At 37.0% G+C, this 26,438-nt stretch overlaps 1 protein-coding gene across 3 annotated transcripts in view; it reads right to left on the reverse strand.

Moving 5' to 3' along the window:
- Positions 1-26,438, reverse strand: part of NOSTRIN (nitric oxide synthase trafficking) — a 115,559-nt gene that overhangs the window by 24,580 nt on the left and 64,541 nt on the right. For 2 of the 3 annotated variants that reach the window (XM_074215779.1, XM_074215781.1), the window contains 6 exons: positions 20,439-20,537; positions 16,855-16,980; positions 8,122-8,220; positions 7,893-8,018; positions 6,401-6,509; positions 4,980-5,068 (listed from right to left, as the gene is read on the reverse strand). In XM_074215779.1, coding sequence (XP_074071880.1) covers positions 4,980-5,068; positions 6,401-6,509; positions 7,893-8,018; positions 8,122-8,220; positions 16,855-16,980; positions 20,439-20,537 — 648 coding nt within the window. The remainder of the gene's footprint in view (positions 1-4,979; positions 5,069-6,400; positions 6,510-7,892; positions 8,019-8,121; positions 8,221-16,854; positions 16,981-20,438; positions 20,538-26,438) is intronic. The other variant, XM_074215780.1, reaches the window with a different exon arrangement.

Consider the following 26,438-nt stretch of genomic DNA (forward strand, 5'->3'; position numbering starts at 1 on the left):
AGGCCATTGTTAAGTGTCTGAGGTCAAATTTGAACTCAAATCCTCCTGACTCCAGGCTGGTATCCACCTGGCTGCCCCTGCACCAACATTTTAATTATTAGTAGTTACAAAAAAAAAAATTAGTAATTCTGCAGGTTTTCTAGGGATAGAGAACTAAGTCTCAAAGTCAGACACCTGTGTTTAGATCTCACCTCTGGCATAAAATGTTTATCTTACGAATTTGTAATACAAAATGGAAAGAAAGCCAAGCATAACCCAACTTACACCTTGTTTTCTAGATCAGATTTCAGAGAGGTCACAGAAAGGATAGGCCAGCATCTACACACTGGGTCATCTACCAGTCCTAGATTTTAGCAAATAATATGACAAAATTTCTCATGCTATTCTAGAAGATCAAGTGAAGAGATGTGGGCTAAATAATAGTACAGTTAAGTGAATTTGGATTTTGATTAATGAACTGGCTGGACTTTAGTTATTATTAACCAAAGAGTGATTATTAATGATTTGATATCAAATCATTAATGATTTGAAAGGCACTCTGTAGGAGGGGGTCCCATGGATTGATGCTTGGCCCCATGTCATTTGACCTTTTTATCAATAACTTGGATAATGTACAGATGAATAGCTAACTTGTTACAAGACAAAGACCTCAACAGATTAAAATGCTGAGCCAAATCTAAAAACTGATGTTTGTTAGGAATACACAGGAAGCTTCTACTTGAAGTCAAAAAGAACAACATCTTAAGTATGAGATGGGGGAAGTGTCTACGTAACAGGTTTGGTTGTTTTTTTCCTAAAAAAAGGTAAGATGATATTAATGGGGTTCAAATTCAAGGAGTCAACAGTGTGATTTGACATCTAATGTGATTTTTGGTATCATTAAAAGGCATGGTGTCCAATGGATATCTGGAATATTGTGTTCAGTTCTTGCTTGGTGCCACATTTTAGCAAGAACATTATTCAGCTTCAAGACAATTCCAAAGTACTCGTGATAAAGTAAGCTATCCACATCCAGGGAAAGAACCGATGAACACTGAATGCAGATTGAAATATACTGTTTTCATTTTATTTACTTTGTATGTGTGTGTGTATTTTTTTTTTGGTCTGTTTCTTCTTTCACAACATAACTATTATGGAAATGTTTAACATGATTGCACATATATAGCCTATATCAAATTGGTTATTTTTGCAGAAAGAGGGAAGGGAAGACAGGAGAGAGAAAAATTTAGATCTCAAATTTTTGTAAAAACAAATGATAAAAATTATCTTTACATATAATTGGAAAAATAAACCACTTAAAACAGAAAAATGATCATCTAGAAAGCATTCAGAAGAGAATGACATGCCTTGAGAATGTGCTAAGTGAAAAACAGTTAGAGGAACTGGGGTTATTTATCTTGGAAAAGAGAAAATCTAGGAGACATGATCATTGTCTCTAAAGATCTGAAGGGCTATCATTTGGAAGAGAATCAATTAACATAGAGATGGTAATTATATCCATGGTAGTGGCTTATATCCTGCCAATGAATTTTGATGACTCTAGAGGAGAGACTGAGACTGAAGACGTTGTGTAGATCTGCCTCACTTAAATCTAATTCATACTCAAGTCAAGACATCACTTGTGATGCCATTGGTCCTCTTTGAGAACAAAGAATGAACAACAATTTGAAAGAAAGTATAGGGCAGAGCCAAGATGGGCACCATGAAGGCAGCATTTCCCTGGAACTCCTTCCCCCTCAAACTCCAAAAGCCAAAAAAAATTATGACTAGCCAAAATTTAGAGGGGCAGAACCCACAGAAAGACTGAGTGATACATTTTCCCAGGTCAAGATAACTTAGAAGTTCCATGGGAAAGGTGTGCTTCACCTGGACCGGGGATTGGAAAAAGCCTCGGTTGCAGTGCAGTGCAGCCCAGTCCAGTCCAGCCCAGCCCAGAGATCATGGGAAACAGTTTCAAGGGGCAGTGAGAGAACTCTGCTACACCAGAAGGTGTGTAAAGTGAGGAGCACCAGCAGCAGAACCTGCATCAAGAATGTGGAGAAAGCAGCCTGCACCCCCAGAGACAGTAAGGGAAGTCTGCAGAAATTTCTCTGCTCACCCTGGGGGTAGGACTCTGGTTTTTGCCTACATTCAGATCCAGGTTGCAGCAGGATCCTCCTTATAGCTCCAGGGCAGAGGGAAGTGGGGGGGGGTCATCTACATATCAAAGCACAGGCAAGAGAGCATAAGACCTTGGAGGAATAAAGATCCTAGTGGGGTGTCCCCCCCTCAAAAAAAAACCAAAGCCTTGGAAGTGTTGTCTTGGGCTGAGGAAAAGTAAACAACAGAAAAAGAAGAATCTGACCATAGAGAATTACTTTAGTCCCATGGAAGATCATAACACATACTTAGATGATGACAAAATCGAAGTTTCCATATCCAAAACCTCCAAGAGAAACAGAAAATGGGCTCAGACTATGGATGAGCTCAAAAAAGACTTTGAAAAGCAATTAAGGGAGATGGAGATAAAATTGGGAGGAGAAATGAGAGAGATGCAGAAAAATCATGAAAACCAAATCAAGAGCTTGATGAAAGATATACAAAAAAAAATACTGAAGAAAATAATATGTTAAAAACCAGGTTAGGCCTAATGGAAAAAGCAAAACAAAAGGCAAATGAGGAGAAGAATTCCTTAAAAAGCAGAATTGGCCAGCTGGAAAAGGAGATAAAAAAGCTCTCTGAAGAAAATAACTCCTTCAAATTCAGAATGGAACTAAAGGAAACTGATGACTTTGCAAGAAATCAAGAAGAAATAAAATTCTTCCCCAAAAAAGCCAAAATTTGAAGAAAATGTGAAATATCTCATTGGAAAAACAACTGATCTCAAAAACAGATCCAGAAAAAATAATTTTAAAATTATTGGGCTATCTAAAAGCCATGATCAGGAGAAGAGCCTAGACTTCATTTTCCAGGAAAAATACAGCAAAATTGCCCTGAGATCCTAGAAACAGAGGGTAAAATAGAAATCGAAAGAATTCACCAGTCACCTCCTGAAAGAGATTCCAAAAGAAAAACTAACAGGAATATCATAGCCAAATTCCCAAACTCCCAAATCAAAGAGAAAATTCTAAAAGCTGCCAGAAACAAACAATTCAACTACCAAGGCTCCATATTCAGGATTACACTGGATCTAGCAGCATCTACCTTAAGGGATCATAGGGATTGGAGAGAAGGCAAAAGATCTTGGTTTACAACTGAGAATCAACTACGCAGCAAAACTGAACATCCTCTTTCAGGGGAAAAGATGGACTTAAGCTAAACAGAAAGTTTGATCTCCAAGTACAGGACTCTGGTGAACCATAGAGGGAGTGGAAGAGAAGAACTAACTATGAGGAACTTAATGATATTGAACTGTTTGTATTCCTGCATTGGAAGAAGATATTGATAACTCATATGAACGTTCTCATTTATAAGAACTGTCAGAAGGAGCATATGTAGACAAGGCACAGGAAGGAACTGAATATAATGGTATAATATAGTAAAAAGATGGAGTCAATGGGTGATAAAGAAAAGTACTAGGAGGAAGGGAAAGGAGGTGAAGAAGCTAAGAAATTTCATGTAAGAGTCAAGAAAAAGCTTTTTCAATGGAGTGGAAAGGGGGAAGGCAAGGGGGAATGAGTGAACCTTCATTCACATCAGAGATGGCTCAGAGAGGAAATAACATAAAAAAATACACACTTAATAGGGTGAGGAACTCTATCTTACCCTAGAGAAAAATGAGAAGAAAGGAATGGGATAAGGGGGAATGGTGGGAAGGAAAGGAAGAAGAGGTGATAGAAGAGAGGGAAAATTGTGGGAGAGGGTACTTATATACAACACACTTTTGAACAGGTCCAGGATGAAAGGAGAGAGAAAATAGAATAAATGAGAGTATGGAGGAATAGAGTATAGCTAGTAGAGTACAGCAACCATGGGAAAAATATCGTAGCAACTTCTTTGGTGAATTTATGATAAAGAAAGCAACTCATCCCAGAGACAGAGCTATTGGAATCTGAAAACAGACTGAAGTAATTTTCTTTTTCTTTCTATTCTTGAGGTTTCTCATCTTCTTGGGGTGGGGGGTTATGTTTACTCTTATAACACTTCCAATTTACATCAATGTATAGCATGGAAACAATGTAAAGACTATCAGACAGCCTTCTGGGGGGGGTTAAGGAAGGGAGGGGGGAGAATTGTAAAATTCAAAACCTTTCAAAAATGTTAGGTAGATACTACTATTGTATATAATTGGAAAACTAATAAAATTTGTTTAAAAAATTTTTTAAAAGAGAGTATAGATTTATCCTACTTGGTTTCAGGGGGCATCTAGGTGACACTAGGTGGTGCAGTGAGCTGGAGTCTGGAAGATCTGAGTTCAAATGTGACCTCACCACACTTAGGAGCTTCGTGACCCTGAACAAGACATTTAATCCTGTTTGCCTTTGTTTTTTCATCTGTAAAATGAACTGGAGAAGAAAATGGCAAACCACTCCAATCTCTTTGCCAAGAAAACCCCAAATGGGGTCACAAAGAGTCAACCAACTGAAAGACAAAATTTGAGTTTGAGAAGACAGAGCTAGGAGCAGTAAGTTTAAAGAAGCAAATTTAGAGTTATTATAAGGATACACTTTCTAACAATGAGATTTATGGGAAAATAGATTGTTTTGGAAACTAATGGATTATCATTACTGGTGAAAAGCAGTTGAAATGGTTTGAAATAGTAACTGTAGGGAACAAGAGAAAGACATATCAATAAGGGTGTAGTAGAAGAATGAGTGAATGTTAGGAAGGGCTCCATTGAAGCTATGTACCATGAATTTGTAGCCCAGATGTGTTTTCTCTCTGTCAACTGAAAGGAAAGGCAGGCTGAGGTCACAAATTGCACAGACTAAAAACAGAAATTCCAGAAATAGAATTTTAATCATTAAAGCTCAAAGAGCTTGCACTCTGCAAATATTTACCTCATCCACTAGCACTGCAGTTTCTTTCTTAGTCTTTGCATCAGAGAAGGAGGGATTTGCTGTATACGCATTGAACATTCGTTCCAGGCCTAAAAGAACATCCATGCACAGCATCAATGTACATCCTGTGATACTCTGCCTCCATACATAGAGTTAACTGGTACTTAGAGATAATATAATTATAATTGGAATTTTTTAAAAATCTCAACTGCAGTTATTTTTCAACCCTTTACTTGTTTATTTGTTTGGGGTTGGGAAGTTGGAGTTATGATTTCATCAGCATAAAGAACACCAAGTATAGAGTGAGTCCCCTCCACAATTCATCCATAATGCGTAGTTTTAGCTTGCTTGGACAACAAGAACTTAGATGACACGCCCAGTTTCACATTAGTATCAGAGGCGGACTTGAACCTGGGGCTTCCTGATTCATGCCAGCTTGTAAGTCGGTCACTTCATGCCAGTATACTGGCATGCTGCTCCCTCATTTTATACATTTATGATCCATTGACTTATTTTAAGCTTAACTAAGAAGTTTGAAAAATTCTAAATATTTGAGTATCCATGTGTACTTCTCAAAATACTAGCTTATTTTTGTTGTTATTTTTGAACAAAGATTTTGATTTTGTTCTTATTGTCTTAAAAAATAATTCTGCTATGGTACAGTTAACTTCTAACATCCTGGCAGCTCTCATTGGCTTAAATATTCAAACTACTCAATATACTTAAGTCATCAACTTCTCATCATTTTCTGGATCAAAATAAATCATTAGCTGTCCATAGGCCTCAGTTTCCTCATCTATAAAATGAAGTGATAGGGCTTACTGTCTTCCCAGGTCCCTTTCAACTCTAACTTCTTTGATTCTATGATGCCAGATGTTGACCCAAGAGCCAAAACAAAACATATACTAATAGAACTACTGAATAACAAGCAATCCCCTGTCCACAAACAGTGAATCTTATCTAGTTGCATCATATGGCATATTTTTTTTTTAAAAGGGGGATTTTATTTGGTTGGTTTCTACAGTGCCTAAGGCCCTAGTGTGAAAAATTGGCCCATGTAGAAACATTAGACTGTTAATCACAAAATAATACTTATTTCCTACCTGATTTTAGAAATCAATTAAAAAGCTTCTTCTCTTAAATTGTCAATAGAGGTATATCATCACCCTGTGATGTCATCAGTTCTATTTAAAAATGAAGGACAAACAACAGCAAACAATAGACTGAAAGGTCACCTTCAGTTTTTGCTCTCTCCTTTTTTAAAAAAAAAATTTCTAATCTTAAAAGTTAAGTTTCTTATAGGTGTTCTCCAATTGAGTTGGTTTTTCTCAGTTAAAATACAGCTTACAACTAAATGGTAAATGTCATTTCTTAGCACACTACTTTTCCCCATTGAGTAATTCCAAGTGATAATTACAAACCTTCCTTGTCTCTTGAGGCTTTTTCAATATCCTGCTGCAATCTTGACAATTTTGATTTTATTGAAGACTTTCGTCTTTCTTTATCCATCCCATTTGAGGGATCTTCTTCCTGTACAGAAAATATTGAATGTATTACAGTTCTGATGGGAAAGGGGAAAGATATGAGATTCTTTTTTCATACCATTGCATTATATGCATATTGACTATGTTTGGTTTGAATTTTCCAGAAAATAAACAAAGGAGAATTCTATTCAACTGTTTCTTTATTCACACTTTGCTTCTTCTTGCTAACTATATTCTCTTTTTGGGAATGAGTCTCACTTGATTTCTGTCAGTTATAGAGCAGATGCACCATTCCATTGGTAGTTGCTTCAGCATCCCTTGTTATGATGGTTCCAGATCAGAGACCAGAAGAACCAAACCAGAGTATCCCAACCTGAAGCCTCTCTCTTTCAAACAGGGCTCTTAGAAGTATCTGATTTCATGGTCAAGTTTATTCAGCAGACAGAGACACCTTCTAAAGGTCTTTCTCATTAACAACAGTTTGAGTCAGAACATGTTTACAGTTCATGTCTTCTTCAAGTCCACTAAAATATCACCTATTGAAGACAACTTTCCTGTCATTATACCCTGATTGTCTCTTCTCTGAGATTACCTCTCGTTTATTCCATTTCTTTCTTATAAGTGTATATTGTCTCCCCCATTAGAAGGCAAATTCTTGAGGGCAAGGACCATTTTTTGCCTTTCTTTATATATATACAAAATTTAGGGCAAATTTTTGTTGTTCAGTTGTTTTCAGTTGTATTAGACTCTTTGTGACCCTGTTTGGGATTTTCCTGGAAAAAATACTGGAATGGTTTGCCACTTCCTTCTCCAGCTCATTTTACAGATGAAGAAACTACAAAAAAATAGGGTTAAGTGACTTACTCAGGGAAACACAGCTAAAAGAGTTTGAGACCAGATTTGATCTCATAAAGATGAGTTTCCTGACTCTAGGTCCGGTGTTTTGTTCACTGTGCCACTTAGTTATCCCACAGGACACATTTTCTTATTGTTCAATCATTTTCTGTCTTATTTGACTCTTTGTGATTTCATTTGAGTTTGTTTGGGGGTTTTTTGGCAGATACATTGGAGTGGTTTGTCATTTCCTTCTCTGTTCATTTTACAGAACAGGAAACTGAGGCAAACAAGGTTAAGTGACCAGCCCAGGGTCACACAGCTTGTAAGTCTGAAGCCAGATTTTAACTTATGAAGATGAGGCTTCTTTACATCAGGCCCAGCACTCTATCCTCTACACCATCTTCCTGCCTCAGGATTCTTCATTTTATTAAAAAATTTCTAGAAATGACATAAGCAGTGTTATCTAAAAAATACATTTTCCTTTTACTGGAAAATGCAATTTTCCCTAAAAAACTACCCAATCACCAGGGAGCAGTAGACAACTTGATTAAGGTTTGCCAATAAATGTTCCTTCCTCTAATTCCATACTTACAAAGTAATCAGTTAATAAGAATTCAGATTTTTCCTCTTTAGTTGAAAATGTAGTTTCTTCCATTAAAGTATTAATGTCTTTTTCAACATCAATCTTGCTGATGGCACAGTGGAGTTGGGTGTGACCCTGTGATAAAGGAAGAGGGTAGGATACCAGTGGGAAGTGAAGTAGAAAGTTTCTTGCCATTTTGTCAGAAAACATAATGAGTCAAAGAAACTTCAATACTCACGCTGGTCAAAGTTTGTCCAAAAATAGAAATATGTTGGTTGTATTGGTTTAAGATATTACACAGAAGTTGGATTCTTTCCTTCTCCAAGTCTAGGACATTCTAAAAACATGACAAAATTCAAATAAGTTAGACATGAACCAATAACAATGCAGGATTGACCTAATAGTACACTGTGAGCATTCTGGGAAAAGCACTAGTCTGTCATAATAACGCCACAGGATGAGCCATCAAAGTCCTTCCGATGGAAACTTCCTAGGGGATGAAAATGCTTCCATGACTTTTATTTTTAGTTTTTGCAAGGCAATGGGGTTAAGTGGCTTGTCCAAGTCCACACAGCTAGGTAATTATTAAGTGTCTGAGGCTGGATTTGAACTCAGGTACTCCTGACTCCAGGGCTGGCACTTTATCCACTGCACCACCTAGCTGCCCCTTCCATGACTTTCTGATAGGTTCAGCTTTAAGATTAGTATCCCTCAGACACTTTTTCCAGGCTCCTTTGAGTCCAAAGGCATATTAGACACTTGCCATATGTTGCTAGTGATCCATTAAAGTAGGAGGTGAAAGAGGAGGAAAAAATAATGGAGAGAGCAGAATTTCCATAAATCCAAAGAAAGTTTGGTAGAAACAACATGTGATTAAAACTAGGACCTATGAAATTCATTTTGTCAATCAATTTGTAAATATTTACCAAGCATCTGATATGTGTAAGGCAACTTGGAAGACATAAAGAACATTAAGATATGGTCCCTATATTCAGCAGGGTTATAGAATGGATGAAATGTTGGACTTGGGGGTTGGCTCCAGTTCAAATCCTGCCTGAAACACTCACTATTTGACCAGAGAAGTCATTTAACCTCACTTTTTCATCTATAAAAATAGGAATAATAATAATAATAGCTATCACATAGAGTTATTGGGAGGAACAAATTAAATATCATATACATACATATATATTTATATATGTATAGTGCTTTATAAACCTTTAAATGCAACCATTTGGTTGATATTAATAATTCAAAGTAGCAGTAAGATTTGAGGGTCTACAACTGATTCAAGGGATAAGGTAGAGTATGTCAACCTTTCCAGTGAGATTTGAAGATAAGAAATTCCAACCTCAAAATATCACCTTTAGCAAGATGATTGCTTAAGGCCCAAATTTCTACCTTGAGAGATGTATTCTTTTAGGTTTTTAGGGAATAGGCTTCTGTTAAAAAATTGGGTCCTTAGAAGGAGCATTAAACCTTATAAATTATTTATACCTTGGCATGAATAAGTGAATTGGAGCCTTTCCAGTGTGACAGCTAGAAGAAAGTGATTCCTTGTAGGATGAGACATAGAACTGGTATTTTTATAGGGGGGATGATAGAGAAGGTCAGAGCATACTTAGGAAAGGCAGCACTAGGAGGAGTATCATAGGAAGGCTCTAAGAAGTCAAGTGGTCTTATAAATTTATGAAGTACCTGAAGGTCAAGTAAAGATGTACAAAGAGAAGGTAAAGGGAAGACTGAAGGTAGAAGGGGGAGGGTTCCCAAGAAAAAAATAAAATCTTGTTGAGGGATAGCCCTGCTGAGAACAAGGATCTATAGATCATTCCTTTAGCAAAACTGGACCAAGTTGCTACTGGCTTATACCAGGAGTTGCTTACAATGCTCTTTTTAAAGGAGATTTCACTTAAATGTGTGGGCTATGGGTTTATAACAGGTTAATGAGGAAGTTACAAAAGGGTAAAAAAAATTCTTAATTTTCTGAAGTTGATATCATGGAATAGGTGGCATGGTGTATCAGTTAGAATACTGGACTTGACCTCAGGAAGACCTGGGCTCAAATCCTCCCTCAACCTCAATTGATCTTTTGTTTCTCACACCCAATCTTCATTTCCCACCTCCTTTTCCTGGTCATCTTGCTTGCCAGAATGAAATGCACCCATTACTTAATTCCACTTAATACTCATTTCTTCCTTTAAGATACAACTCATTCACCATCTTCTTCATGAAGACTTTCCTGATTCTCCCAGCTATTAGAATCCTACCACCAACTATCTTGTATTTAACTATTGTGTATTTTGTATTTATTAACTTAAAAATAATAACTGGCATTTATAATAGTGCTTTGGGGCTTATAGTTTTACATATTTTATCTCAGTTTGGTAGCATACTAGATTGAGTGCTGAGCCTTTGAAGACCTGAGTTCAAATTTGGCATCAGATACTTAATAGCTGTATAACCCTGAGCAAATCATTTAATCCTGCTTATCTCAGTTTTCTCATATGTAAACTGGAGAAGAAAATAGAAAACATACCAGTATCTTTGCCCCAAAAATCTCCAAATGTGATCATGGAAAGTTTGAGATGACTGAAAACTAAACAACAACAAAAATTCCTAGATATTAAATGCTAGGCATCTGCTTTATGATGTTTGTCCTTTGTTCTTTTTTTTTTTCCAGGCAGTGGGGTTAAGTGGCTTGCCCAAGGCCACACAGATAGGTAATTATTAAGTATCTGAGATTGGATTTGAACTCAGGTACTCCTGACTCAAGGGCCGGTGCTCTATCCACTGTGCCACCTAGCTACCCCTGTCCTTTGTTCTTGAAGAAGACCATGGCATCAGGATGGTGATGCCATGACAAGTATGTGGATTGTAACTGAGTGAGGGTCTGCTATGCTAAGTCACCAGCCTCACTTTCTCCTCCAGAGCCATCTGGGTCCAGTGGTCAGATATGAATCAGGACAACTGGAGATGGCCCTGTAAAACATTTATATTTATGATATAGATACACATGTATGTATGTATCCATATATGCATACATAAGTATGCATGTGTGTGTACCCTTGTTTTCTCTCTCAGTGACATGTGAACTCTTTTCAAGTAGGTATTATTTTATTCTTTATGCTTATATCCCTATTTGCGAAGGAAATGGCAAACCACTCTAGTATCTCTGCTAAGAAAACCCAAAACAGAGTCATGAAGAGTTGGGCACAACTGAAACAACTGAACAGTCCAACAATAATATATATCCTCAGCACATGGTATACAGTTGATAAATACTTGGTTGGTTGATTGAACCCTTCATTGAGGCAGATTGCAACTCCTTCAAGCTTTGGTGTATGGTTTCTGTATGATTTTATGCCTTGAAAAGATTAACACATTATTCAATCTTCTGGTCCTAGAACAACAGAAATATGTTCCATCACTAAACTAAGCTTCCAGCATGTCAAGGACCTGAAAAATTTGTGCTCCCTAGACACTGTCCTGAACAGCCTTTGACTCTTTTATTTGGGTACATTATATTTAATACATATATACAGGTTAAGTATTAAAATTTTGGATACCAAAAGAAATCTAATCTTTAATCTTTCTAAAACAGAGACAACTTTTATAACTTAGGACCACCTACCTATCCTAATACTCTATGAGTAGCTGTACCAAATAAAATGTAAATTTAAATTTAGTGCCAAGCTCTCGTTGAAAAAAAATGACCTGCTACCAAAATTGAATCAGTAGTACAGTTTCAGAGGAGAAGGAACTGTGTGTTTCCTATAAGACACAGAATCCAAATTCCTTTGGTCATGGTCATTTCCATTAACTTCTCAAGTATCATTCAGTTCTTTGATGTTATTCAGAGAAGTTTTTGGGATCAAGTAACAGAAGAAGCACTTAGAAGAACAGAACTAGGAATGATCAGATGATAGACTAAGAGTTGTAGTGGTCTTGTTGTTCAGTCATTCAGATACTGGAGTGCTTTGCCATTTCCTTCTCCAGTGACAGACAAAACTTAAGTGACTTGCCTAAGGTCATACAGCTGGGTGGGGGGAGAGAAAGAAAGAGAGACAGAGAGAAAAAAAGAGAAAGAAAAAAGAAAAAAAAGAAAAAAGAAAGAGAGAGAGAAAAAGAGAGAGGAAGGAAAGGAGAGAGAAAAAGAAAGTCAAGAGAAAGAAAGGAAGAAAAGAAGAAAATTGAGAAAAAAGGAAAGAAGGAAGGAAGGAAAAAGAAAAAGAAAAAAGGAGCTGCTGCTCAAATTGAATTTGAAGCCAGATTCCCTTATTCTAGATCCAATTTTCCACTATCCCATTGCTGACTAGTTATTTTAGATCATAACAGAATGTTTACTATACACTAGAACCCTAGAAATCATAGTTTGTTTGGACCAACATCATTTTACAGTCATATCATTAGGACCTTAGAATCAAACATAACTGTAATGTAGCAAAGTAATATGATGTTATATAGTAGAAATAGGGAAATAAATGCCCTGGATAATATTGTTTCACCAGGTGCCATGTTTTCATGGACCAACCAATGATGCAGGCATGGTAAGTCTATATATTCTTACATACATAGAAATTTAAAAAAATCTGCTTTTGGTGCTTTGATCTCAAAAATTTCTAGATTTACATTATAGAAAAAAACAGGAAAAGTTGTTGCTATAACCTAATAAGACAATGTAAATGAAGAGAAAGAAAAGTAAAAACTGTTTTACTCTATGTATGGATCACAGATCATTGGTGGGTTGGGGCAAGGGAGAGGTCTGTAACCATCTGAAGTATATTGCAGACAGTGGAGCAAGCAACTTGGTTGCCCAGTGGATAATGTCTTGAGACTGGAGTTAGGAAGACCTGATTACACCCAACCTCAGATCCAAGTCATAATCTCTTTCAGTCTCAGTTTCCTCTTCTACAAAATGGGGATAACAATACCAGCTACCTTTTAGATTGTTGGATGAACCAAATCTGTAAAGCATTTTACAAGTTTTAAGGCACAATATAAATGCTAGCTATATTATTATTATGTAATACACATATGAAACTGCATGAAAGGTATCAGTAAGACATGTATGATTTGAAAAAGGAGTTGAACTAATGATGTAGTGAGAGCCAGGGAGAACAAATGGCCTGGGCTGCAGTGGTACCCAGGCTTAGTCCTGAGTCTTAGAGGAAGGCCCTTTCCCAGCATATTGGGCAGACCTTTCCCAACACTTTGGGCAGATTATTACAGAGACTTATGGGAGAAGGTTGACCATCTGAGAAAGCATGGATGAATTTCAAGCTGTTCCACTTTAGGGGGGAATGATGAATGAAATTATGCATATTCTGACATACAGAAGTATAGTGTGAAACTGTTTCTCTACCCTGAAGGGTGTAATTCTGAGAATAGAATATAGTTCCATTGTCATTGGGTTCAACGGGGATTAGCTAATGACTTTTTTTTAGGGGTTTTTTTTGCAAGGCAATGGGGTTAAGTGGCTTGCCCAAGGCCACATGGCTGGATTTGAACCCAGGTACTCCTGTCTCCAGGGCCGGTGCTTTATCCACTGCACCACCTAGCTGCCCGTAGCTAATGACTTTTAATTATATTTTAGAGAAATCATTAAAGTGATCTGTTTTTCATATGAAAATAAGTTGAAATAAATTTAGCCAAGAGGGATGGAACATATAGCTCATTTGATGAACCTTTGCCCATGATTACCCTTTGCTTCTTGATTTTTTTTAAATAGGGAAAATTTAAGCTTTTTAAAAATGATTAAATGGCCCTACATATTCCTTTACTATACCCCTTACTAGGAGAGGCTAATCTAGAAGTTTGAAAATATTGAACAGTTTACAGTCTCTCTAGGATCTTAGACTTACAAGAAAGCAATGCTTTTTTGTATTGAATTTTTTCTTTCCATTCAAATTGCCAACAACATTAATTCAGGTATTCTATCATCCTCAAACTATTGTAATCAATTCCCAGTCTCCAGCCTCTGCCTCTGTCCCCTACTCATACACTTGTAGAAGCAATGATCCTAATGCAGACATCTTGTATATGTCCCTGCTTTGGGGCAGATAGAATATCTCCATTTGACGTGTGAAATAAATAAGACATTGGGGAGTTATATGTTATATGTCTTGTTCAGACATAGTGAGTAGAAGGCTAGATTTAGAATAGGAATAACCAAAATTCAAATCCTGCCACTGATAGTTACAAACTATGTCCATGAGCAAGTCACTTAGCCTCTCTGTGCCTCAGTTCACTCATCTGTAAAATGGGGAAATATTTTTGCTATTTCCCTCACAGGGTCATCGTTGCTATGAGGCTCAAATAAAGTAATATAACTAAAATAGTTTATATATGGGCAGGTAAATGGCACAGTAGATAAGAGTGCTGAGCTTGGAGTAAAGAAAACTGAATTTAAATCTGACCTCAGACACTTACTAGCTGCATGGCTCTAGGAAAGTTATTTTACATTATTTCCTGCTCAGTTTCTTCATCTATAAAATGAACTGCAGAAGGAAATGACAAACCACTTCAATATCTTTCCCAAGAAAACCCCAAATGGGGTCATCAAGAGTCAGACTCAACTGAAATGACTGAACAATAACAAATATGTATTGTTATTGTGGTAGCAGAGTGGAAAAGATGAGGATAGATGATGATGATGGTGATGATGATGATGATGATGATGATGATGATGATGACGATGATGATGATACAAAAAGAATGTCAAACTTAAAGGGAGAGGAACCACTTTTAGATATGAGGAAACTGAGACTCACTTATCCAAGATTACTCAAACAATGGGCTTTAGAGATAAGCTTTGGATCCAGATACTGTAACTCCAGAACCAATGCTTTTCCAATTTTTCTGTATGTTTGGCAGTAAAGGATAAATTGGTTAAATAAGTTTCAGGTACAATTAATAAACTACTATTTTAGTAACCTCAGCACACAATAATATAGTCCTGAATTAGGTTGTTGGCAGTGAGACAAATGAAAAAGATGATGCTTAAAAGCAACACTAAAAAGAGGATAATAAAAACAATGAGGGGGACAAAGGATAGTGGAAAACAGGAAGAAGAGAGATGATCAGGAAATATCATTAGGAGGAGAAAGGAAAAGAAATTGACAGTCCTAAGATGGAAGATGAGTAATGAACCTAGGAATGCTCTAATAAAGGGAATTTGTTCTTATGGTAAAATGTTTGCCTACACTATGAGAAGTGGACAGATAACCACTAGGGACAGCATGGTGTGGTAGACAGCAATGGACAAAATTTCTCTGCATTTTGGTGTCCTCACCTCCACAATGTGGCTGATGATGCCTGCCCCCACCCTCCTTCTTTCTAAACTTCCCTGTTACTGTCAAGGACTCCATCATTTTCATAGCCACGTGTCATCTTCAACTACTTGTTCTCCTTCACATCAATCAAATGTTAAATCTTATCTTTTCTATCTTTGCAGCATTTCTTATAGACATCTGCTTCTCCCCCTTTACACAACCAGCATAGTAGTTCAGTTCCTCCTCTTCCCCTCTTGGCCTATTGCAGTAGCCTTCTAAGGGCAAGACTGCCCACATGAATCCACTCTCCACAAAGTACTTTTCCTAAAACACAGATCTGGCCATGTCATTTCCCTACTCAATAAATTCCAGGGATTTTCCTTCGCCACCAAGGTCAAATATAAACTCCTGAGTTTGACTTTTAAAGCTCTTCACAATCTGGCCACTTCCTACCTTTCCAATCTTCTTACACTTTATTCCCTTTCACAGACTCTACAATTTGGCAAAACAGATTTACTTGGCATTCTTGAGCATGACCCTCCATCTCCCTTCTCAGTAACTTTGTACTGACTCTTCTTCTTGGAATGCTCTCCCTCCTCTCCTCCATCTTTTAGTCTCTTATTGTTGAGTTGTTTCAGTCATTTCCGATTCTCTGAGTCTCCATTTGGAGTTTTCTTGGCAGAGATCCTGAAGGACTTTTCCATTTCCTTCTCCAGATCATTTTGCAGATGAGGAAAATGGGGTTAAGTGACTTGCCCAGCTCACATTGCTAATAAGAGTTTGAGACCAGGTTTGAACTCATGAAGATAGAACCCAGAGCTCTGTCCACTGCACCACCTATTAGGACCTCGTCAACTATCATGCTATCTTATCTCCTCTAAATCTATCTTCCATCCTCTCTACTGGTATCTTGTATATGACTCCACATATATGTGTCTGTCCCATTCGATGGGAGCTCCTTGATGGCAGGGGTCTTATTTGCTTTTTCTTTGTTTCCCTTCCCACAGTAAGGTACTGGAAAAAAAACCCAAAATACAAAAGAAAGGATACATCAGAAGGGTCCTAATAAATGCTTCTTACTTGCTTAATTGATTAAGCACACACTTTGTATTTAAAAGCAGAAATCAAACAAAGCATTTCTTCCCACCTTTTTTTTTGTTATGCTTTTATACTTTCCAGCTCTCATATCCTACTTTTCTCCATCTTTAAAATTCATCTTTCCCCTAACAAAACTTTTTGTCCCTTCTTACCCTTCCAAAGACACTGTGAGGGAATCTAATCAAATTTATAACTCATCATTTTGGGCATTTCCCCTCTCTTCTTCCCTTTCTTGTCCCAATCTTCTTCCCTTACTGCCCCAATATTCCTTAACCTTATTAGGACTCCTGCTCTTTGGAATAACTTAGCATTGCTCTGCTCTTACATAACAAATGAAAAGTCCCCAACCAATAATATTATACTTGACTAATAAATATTTCCAGCTAATTGTACCACTAGGGAAACAGGAGCAAGGAGAGAAAATGCCATTAGTCTGAAAGTCATAAAACTAATCAGTGGCAAAGCCTAGGGTAGAGACCATAAAGAGCCTAATCAGAGCCTAGGGTAGAGACCAGGGCTCTTATAACTACAGTTCTCATCTTCAGTTCTCAAGACTCAAACAGTGATCCTCTAGTAAGAAAATCATCCAATACATAACTTGCCTGATAGCAGTTTTGTAAAGTAGCTTCCCAATTGAGTCTGGTTGTATAGCCGGCTAAGTTTTTTTGATAATAGTTTTCATCTTCCTTTGCCAGCTTCTCTGCTGATTTTTTCAGTTTATTGAGTAGCTAAAAAAAAAATCAATTACAAACATTTTTACTAATTCATTAACAAAGTACTTTGCAATTTTGTGGAAAAAAATATGCTTAGACCAATAATGCGATGTTTCATAGATAGGGATTGGGACCAGGCCTGAGGTTTCATTGAGATAGGAAACTCTTAGAGAAGGAAACTCCCTCTACCAGTTCAATTTGGCAGCAAACCACTGCAGTATCTTTTCCAAGAAAACCCTAAATGGGGTCACAAAGAGTTGTTTACAACTGTAAACAATAAAAAAAAAATTTGACTCCATATCCAATATTCCTTTCACTATGTCATTTTCATTGACCAGCTAATGCTTTGATATCTTGAATCTACTCTCTAGGAAGCCTAAGTTAACTGCAAAGAAACTTCCAACTTGAACTGATCTGAGAACTAAGAGCGACCTTAGGGAACATCTGGTTCATTTCCCCTGCTCCCCTTTTTGTAGTTGAGAAACCGGAAGCTCAGAAGTTATATAAACCCCCAAAAGAATACACACACACACACACACACACACACTCTCACATACTCACATACACACTCAAATTTTTGACATTTACATAGTGTTTATAAGGTTTACAAAGAACTCATATATGCTATTGAACCTTGTTCTCATAATAATCCCATAAGCATTTCCATAACATAGTATAATAAAATGATTGCACATAAAAATACCAATCTGTTATGTACAATTTACCATTCCGCATTCAAGTTCTCTGGCCTCCCTTACCCCCCCTCAACCCCAGAGATTCATAAGACATAAGACTGCAGGGAAATCAGTAGCTTTTCAGTCTTTCGGAAAAGAAGATAATATGAAATGTTTCCTCTAAATACACAGATATAATTTAAAAGCTTTTTAGTCTCACCCACTTTATATTTAAGAGGATTATGAGTGATACTAAGTAATAAAGAGCATGTATCCAAAAAGTTGAACCTTAACAACAGGTGCAATTTCTCTCAGGCTTATTTTCTCATTTTATTTCATTTGCTTAACATTAACTTATGTGGTCTATAAAAGATATAGTGGGTTTCTAGAGCTCAGGTGCCCCTTCAAAGCACAACTCAGTTGCAGCTTCCCACAGGAGGCCTTTCCTGAATCCCCTCCATATCTTGAAATGATTTTGTATTGATTTTATTTTCTTGTGAACAAGTTGTATTATCTCAGTAGAATTGAGACTTCTTGTGGGCAGGGACTATTCTGTTTTTATCTTTCTATTTCCAGTCATTTGTTGTTCTCGTTGTTGTTCAGTTGTGTCCAAATAATCCTGACCCCATCTGAGGGTTTCTTGGCAACTGGAATGGTTTGCCATTTCCTTCTCCAATTCATTTTACAGATTAAGATCTGAGGTAAAGAGAGGTAAGGGACTTTCCCAGAGTCACACAGCTAATTAGTGTATGAGAATGGATTTGAACTTAGGAATCTTTCTGATTCCAAGGCCAGTGCTCTATCCACAGTGCTACCTAGCTGGAGCATGGTTATATTTGGCTAAATGATTGTTTTCAAAGCCCTCTTGACTAGGCCGGTACTCTGCTAATAAAATCTCAGTCTTCTGAAGTCATGGAACCTGAGCTCAGTTTGCATAATTTCTAAGTCCTGAGGTCTTGAATTGTTTCTGTTCTATAAATTCATATCAAATGAACCCAGAGAGTGGGAAGTAAACCCTCTCTATCTTTATCTTCTTGCTTAAAGAATTTTGCAAAGACTTTCCTTCAGTCAGAATTTAAGGATCTTTCACTGAATCAATTCCTTGATTGTTGAAATTTTCCCTTCCATTTTTGCTGTCCAGAACATTGAGAGCTATGGAAAAGTTTGACAGTTAGGGTGGCTTGATTTCATTTTTGTTGTTCTTTAATTTTCCCCCTTGATTTGGATTTATGATTTCAATCCTGTAAAAATTCTGTAATGGTATCAAATGCAAATAGAAATAGGGTCTAAACATAAGAATTTCTGCCAGCTAGACTGGGTAGTTGGGAAATTAAGTGACATGAATCCATATCATTGTTTAATTTGAAAACTAAAATAGTTAGCAAATAAGGCAAGGCAATACTGTCTCTGTGATCTAAGCAAAAGCAGTACATCCATTGGATGGTATATTGGAAGAAGGTGGTAGACTATCATAAGATTTTGTCTAGTCCCAAAGGTGCTAAACTGGGGGAGAATGGGAATTCCTTAATTTAAATTTTCCCAACTGTCTTTTCTTTATATGTTAAGGCATTATTTTTTTTTACCTAAGGAATAGGTTATGCAGTCGATAGAGTGTTGGGTTTGGAACCAGGAAGACCTAAGTTCAAGTCCAGCCTCAGACACTGACTAGTCACATGTCCTTGGTCAAGTCACTTGACTTCTCTGTCTGCCTCAGCTTCTTTAACCGATAAACAGGGTTAATAACAGCACCAACTGCTTGTGAAGATCAATGACAATGATATTTGTAAAGTACAGTGCCTGGCTTATAGAGGGCACCTGATAAATGTTTGTTTCTTTCACTTTCTTCCTAACTAGGGCCTAGAACCCCTAAAACAATTCCTGGTACTTGGTATTTTATCATGCTAAAGGTTTTTTTGACTTTCTCTAAAGTTGTTTCATTGATCCATACTTATCAACCTATGCCCAAATTTTTAAGTGAGCGCTAGAATATGCAAAAAACTGCAAACCTGTAATATCCTACTGACACAGAAGGTGTCATCGCCAGTGCCTCACCAGATCAGACAGCAGTAGAATTTTGCCTCTGTTTGCACAATATATGAATATTTTGTTGCACTATTCCTATTTCCTTCAAAGTACTTTTTTTTTTTGAAAAATACAATCTCCTGTCTCAGACACTTAATAATTACCTAGATGTGTGGCCTTGGGCAAGCCACTTAACCCCGTTTGCCTTGCAAAAACTAAAAAAAAAGAGAGAGAGAAATAGAGAGAGAGAGAGAGAGAGAGAGAGAGAGAGAGAGAGAAATATGATCTATTATTTGGGCAGCTAGGTGGCAAAGAGGAGAGAGTGCCAGCCCTGGAGTCAGGATTACTCATCTTCCTGAGTTCAAATTTGGCCTTAGACATTTATTAGCTGTGTGACCCTGGGCAAGTCACAGTTTGCCTTCCAAAAAATGAGCTGGAAAAGAAAATAGCAAACCATTTCAGTATCTTTTCCAGGAAAATCCCAAATGGGGTCACAAAGAATCAGAAATGACTGAAACCACTAAACAACAATAATTTATTGTTTATCATATATTAGTTTATCTGTTCCTTGGCTCCCCCAGAAAATACCATCTTTTTAAAGTATACATTGAGTAAGAATGATTTAGAATCAACCTTTCATTATCTCTCCATACTGAAAAACTGATAAAACCATAAATAGATTTCCAAGGGAAAGGAATCCTGTTGCTACCAGGAAGAGTAAATCCATCCATCTCAGGGAGACAGTTGGCATTGACACAATTGGCTATGACAAGGTACCTTCCGCTTCTCTTTCTCTGTCACTGATTGCTTGGCACTTTCTACAGAATGGAAAAGAGCTTCATGCTTCTTGGTTTCCACCATTAATTTCTTCTTGGCCTAGAGTCAAAAACATCAAAAAATTTTAAGAGTAGAATGATATGTTAAAAGCTAAGCTGTTGTATTTTCAGATTAATCATATATACGGCAATGTTTTTAATAACTGGTTAATTTTTTAGTTCCTCTTCTCCAAATCAAACACAAAAATATTACAGAAGCTAACAGTTTTCCCTGAGAATCAGTATATATGTTTTTAATATATTTGGTGTTCTTGAGAGGGCTGTAAATTTTGCTGAAATGCTGAAGGCTGTACAAGGTTCCAAAACATTACTTTAGTGCAAAGCTACAGAGAAATTCCAGGATGGATGTTGGCTTTACGTCTTGGGAACCATGCAAAAAAAGGGCTATAAAATAATCTCCTTTGGTTCCTTCTGTACCATTTACTAATCTGTTCAAGTCTCCCTTCCCCTCCATCCACTCACTATTTAACCCTTTACATTCTGGATTTCTATTCAGCCATTCTACTGAAACTGCTCTCTCCAAGGTCACTGGTGACTTCTCAACTGGTGCTGTTAAATCTAACAACCCCCTTTCAGACTCATCCACCTTGATATTTCCATAGCATTTGACACTATTGACTACCCCATCCTACAGGATACTCATTCCTTCCTTGGTTTCCATAGCACCTTTTCTTTTAGTTTTCTTTTTGCCTGTCTGCCTGTCTGTTTCATTGATTCCTTGCTCCTCTCCCACCCCTAAGTGTAGGTTTCTACCCAGATTCTTTCTTTGGTCTTTTTCTCTGTATTATTTTCTATATTGATCTTATCAACTCACAATGGTGTCCTTCATCATCTTCACCTCTATTTATATGCTACCCAGATATCCAGCCTTACTCAATACTTTCCTTCTTGACTTCTCCATTATTTTCAACATGATTAAAATGGAATTCATCTTTCCCTACAAATATTTCCCTTCTCCCAATTGCCTCATTTTTACTGATCTTCCCATATCCAGTCCATTGTTAAGTCCTTTTAATTCTAATTCTCCTGTATCTCTAACATTTATCCTTTCTTCTATACCCCAGCATATATAGAAAGCTGTTGAGCTGGGATTTGAATTCGTGTCTTCTAGATTCCAAATCCATCATCTTTGTACAGGCTTCCACTACTTTTTTTTGTTTTGTTTCTTTTGTTTGTTTTTAGGGGATTTTTTGCAAGTCAAATGGGGTTAAGTGGCTTGCCCAAGGCCACACAGCTAGGCAATTATTAGGTGCCTGGGGCTGGATTTTAACTCAGGTACTTCTGACTCCAGGATCAGTGTTCTATCCACTGATCCACCTAGCTGCCTCCACTTCCACTACTTTTGATAAGTCTCTCTACTTCTAGTTTTTCCTTCCCACAGCTGCCAAAATAATCTTTCTAATGTACAAGTCTGATATGTAATTCTCCTAGCTCAGAAACCTTCAGTGACCTCAAAGCTATATCATAAAATAGAAACTACTCATTCTTCCATTTAAAGTACTCTACAAGCTAGTTCCAACATACCTTACTCCACATTAATCCCCTTCATACACTATGCCATAGCCAATTGTGTGTTCTCTGTTTTCATTTTGTCAGACTCAGATATTAGTTCATGACATCCCTCACTGGGACCCACTCTTTCTCCTTAATTCTGCCTATTGAAATTTCTTTCTTCTTACAAAACTTGTCTGAAGTCCTAGTTTTTTCATGAAACCTTCCACACTTCTGCTAGCTAGAAGTGAATGCAACTATATCCTCAATCATTTTGTCTGAGTCTTGACCTTTATCATATTTTATTTTGTTTTATACTTATTGTTTTATTATATCAATAATATCATGTGTGCCATTATCAGCCCCAGTAGAAAATAAGCTCCTTAAGGAGAGGGATGATTTAGTTTTTATCTATATGTGCCCATTGCTTTCCACAATACCTTACCAATTCTTGATGCTTTATAAATATTTACTAAATGAATTGATAACTTCCTTTAAAACTCTATGAGAGAAAAGGGGTAAAAACATTACTTGTACAAAAATATTTATAGCAGCCCTGTTTGTGGTGGCAAAGAATTGGAAATCCAGTAAATGTCCTTCAATTGGGGAATGGCTTAGCAAACTGTGGTATATGTATGTCATGGAACTCTATTGTTCTATTAGAAACCAGGAGGGATGGGATTTCAGGGAAACCTGTAGGGATTTGCATGAACTGATGCTGAGTGAGATGAGCAGAACCAGAAAAACACAGTACACCCTAACAACAACATGGGAGTGATGTTCAACCTTGAAGGACTTGCTCATTCCATCAGTACAGCAATTTTGGGCTGTCTGCAAAGGAGAGTACCATCTGTATCCAGATAAGGAGCTGTGGAGTTTGAACAAAGTACAAGGACTATTCCCTTTAATTTGGAAAAATAAAAAACAGATATCTTATTTTCTGATCTGGTTGGTTACCTCTGAGAATTCTGTTCTCTTTAAGCATATGATTTCTCTCTCATCACACCCAATTTGGATCAAGGTACAACATGGTAACAAAGTAAAGACTGACGGAGTGCTATCTGTGGGGTAGGGGTGGGGGGAGGGAAGCAAGACTGGGAGAAAATTGTAAAACTCAAATAATACCTTTAATAAAAAATAAAAATAAAAAAAACTCTATGAGAGGGGTGGCTAGGTGGCGTAGTGGATAAAGCACCAACCCTGGAGTCAGGAGTACCTGGGTTCAAATCTGGTCTCAGACACTTAATAATTACCTAGCTGTGTGGCCTTGGGCAAGCCGCTTAACCCTGTTTACCTTGCAAAAAAAAAAAAAAAAAAACTCTATGAGAAAAGGCAAAAAACCCTATTTGTTGCCCAGGAATAACTTGCCTTCTTAGAGAAGAAAAGATTACTACTTTGGCCAGTAACCTAGGATTATGATAATTCCACCTGCCAGCTTTCAGTAAATCTAAGCTAATAATGCTTAAAGTCTGGGAGAGTGTTAAGATTGAGATTAGATTCATAATATCTTATGTACTGTCTATAATCAGTCTAATGTTCTCTGGAGATAAAATTAGCAATTAGAGCTTTGTTTCTATAGTACGATTTTCTCCAGTTGTCCATTTCTGAAATAGTTTGGAATTAAATACCACCAAATGTTTTCTCATTCTAGTTCTAAGAACACTGTAAAAATAAATAACTACATCTCCATCTTCCTTTCTCTTTAGCACTCACCTTGAGAAGCAGAGCTGGAGCAATTTTAATGGGTATAATGTCCCTGAAATGCTGCTCAAGGGGAAAAGGATCAAAGGTTTCCTTTTAGACAGCCAGATTCAAGGGAGAAGATATAGGTCAGTATTTGAAAGAAGCACTTGATCCTTTGGGCCTTTTATTTCTGAACTGCTTTGATTTTAACCGTGGAGCAAATTCTCCATCTTGAGAACTTTATACTTTGCTCTTCTATCATGCTTTGCAAAAAATAAAATTATTTACTTAGAAATTGGGAAATTACAAAGTTCTTTAAATGACCCTAAGTTTTTCTCTAGAACAAAGGTCTGTCTTTTTTAAACTCCAATATTTTATCAGTGATGTCATATATCTATGACTCATGGAACATTACAGTCTCTGTAGAATCAAAGTTGAAGGTCATCAAATGGTAATGGGAAGGCACATAGTTGGTATGATCAGAATATAATACATTACAAATGAGTTATTAGACTTCTCAAGCTGTATAAAGGATGTCATCCTTTATACTAAAATAAAACACTAAATTAAAAAAGAAGTTCCCAGGGCAGCTAGGTGGTGCAGTGGATAGAGCACCAGCCCTGGAGTCAGGACTACCTGAGTTCAAATTCAGCCTCACACACACTTAATAATTACTTAGCTGTGTGGCATTGGGCAAGCCACTTAACCCCATTGCCTTGCAAAAACAAAAACAAAAAAAATTCCTTCACATGAGATAGTGAGGGAAAATGATTGGAAAGTTCAGATGTCATAGTAGACATGCCAAGAGAATACATAGAAGACTGCTAGCATGGTGAGTGAACCTTCCAGGGTGAACTAATGGGAAGATGCACATGTGAATACCCACAAAATGGGAAGGACTGGTTGAATTGTGATCTGTAGCTTTGGAGGGAATAACCATGTCTTTGAGATATCAGGTCCCCTAAAGAATTATTTTTGAAAACATCATTAACTCTTCAAGCATTATTTCTGACTTTTTGTGTTTCTACATTTCAGGCAATGCTGCCCTGCCCAAGAATCAGAACAAAAATTGCCTTTAGGATCATAAATCTAGTCCTTCATTTTACAGAGAAGAAAAATTTTATACTAGAAATTCTTAAAAATACTTATTAAAGAAACTCATGGGGCAGCTAGGTGGTGCAGTGGATAGAGCACAGGCCCTGGAATCAGGAGTACTGAGTTCAAACCAGCCTCAGACAATTAATAATTACCTAGCTGTGTGGCCTTGGGCAAGCCACTTAACCCCATTGCCTTGCAAAAACAAACAAAAAAAAGAAACTCATAATTCCAAGAGTGAGCAATAAGTAAAAAGATTAGTTAATCAGACAGGTTTTAGAGAGCATTCATTGTAAAAATGTTCCTTTTGATTGGAATATGCATTACTCAGTCTATATTATTGACTATATATCTATTTAATATAATTATAATAATATATTTAAATTAAATAAAATAATACATTTAACCATATATGTATCTATTTAAAACAGTCTTTATTTTAACTCATTTGTTCTAAAGAGACTTTCAATTTAGAGGCATGACAAGAAACCCTAAAAGTAGAAATAGAGAGCTTGTTGCTTGGTAATGCCTTCTGTCCTCAACTCCTGGGTCATGGATTAGTGGCTCAGATTTAAAAATGAAAGTGAAAGTTGCCAACATTACTTGTCAATACAAAACTTATAGAGGGTACATTTGGATTTTCACAGGATAAGATATTTCACCCTTGGACTTAGATGTTTTCCCTTTTTTCAAAATCTCTTCCTTCCCAATTCCACCTTATAACCAGTTGCTAAAATAAGTATCTTCAATATAATTTCCATCCATCACTGTCCAACCAAAGAACCTGCAAAACCTTACCTTCATGATCAAAGGTTTAGCACCAGGAGGGAGTTGAACATCACCTTATCTAGTCCTCATTTTATTGAAGTTCACACAAACAATTCAACTTGCCTAAGGCTATAACAGATAGAAAGTTGATAAACTGGGATTTGAACTCATGTCCTCTAGATTCCAAATCCATCAGTCTTTTCCCTGTACATAGTTATCAATTTTGACTCATAATCACATATTACCTAGTGTGTTCATGTGACCACTACAACTGTAAACTCTTGGAGAGCAAAGACTGGAGCTTTTATTGACTTATTCTGTACCCTTCTTCAGTCTAAAATAATGGCATTATGCATAACAGAAGTGCATGATAACCATATGAAAAATAAATAAGAAAGAGCTTCACTGATTGAGTGGTAACATAGCATTTTGGAAAGAGGACTAGACACGGAGTCAGGAAGACCTTGGTTTGAATCCTGCTCTTGATAAGGGGTACAATAATACACATGGATTCTATCTTTGCATTGTTGAGAGGGTTGAATGATATAATGCATCTTCCAATTGCTTGGCAACCTTCAAACACCAGGAAATACCAACAATCATCATTGTGGTTCACAGGTAAGCAAGGGCATGGGTGGTCTTTCATTTTGATTCAAGACTCTTTCTTGCATCATACTATGTAATACATATCCACTTATCAAATCTAAAAGGTAATGCTTCAATATAGAATTCAATACAGTACACACCACTGAGGTTCTATTCTGGTCTGCTATGCAAACTAGGAAGAATTAGAAATACATAATCCATTATTAGATTCAGCTAAACAGAGGGTCAGTGGGCCCGATGTGTTGTTTTGCACAGGAAGTCAGAGAGAAAATAACCTTGGCTGTTCATAGTCCAGACT

This window comes from Macrotis lagotis, chromosome 1, assembly GCF_037893015.1.
Source record: "Macrotis lagotis isolate mMagLag1 chromosome 1, bilby.v1.9.chrom.fasta, whole genome shotgun sequence".
NCBI classification, from domain to species: Eukaryota; Metazoa; Chordata; class Mammalia; order Peramelemorphia; family Peramelidae; genus Macrotis; species Macrotis lagotis.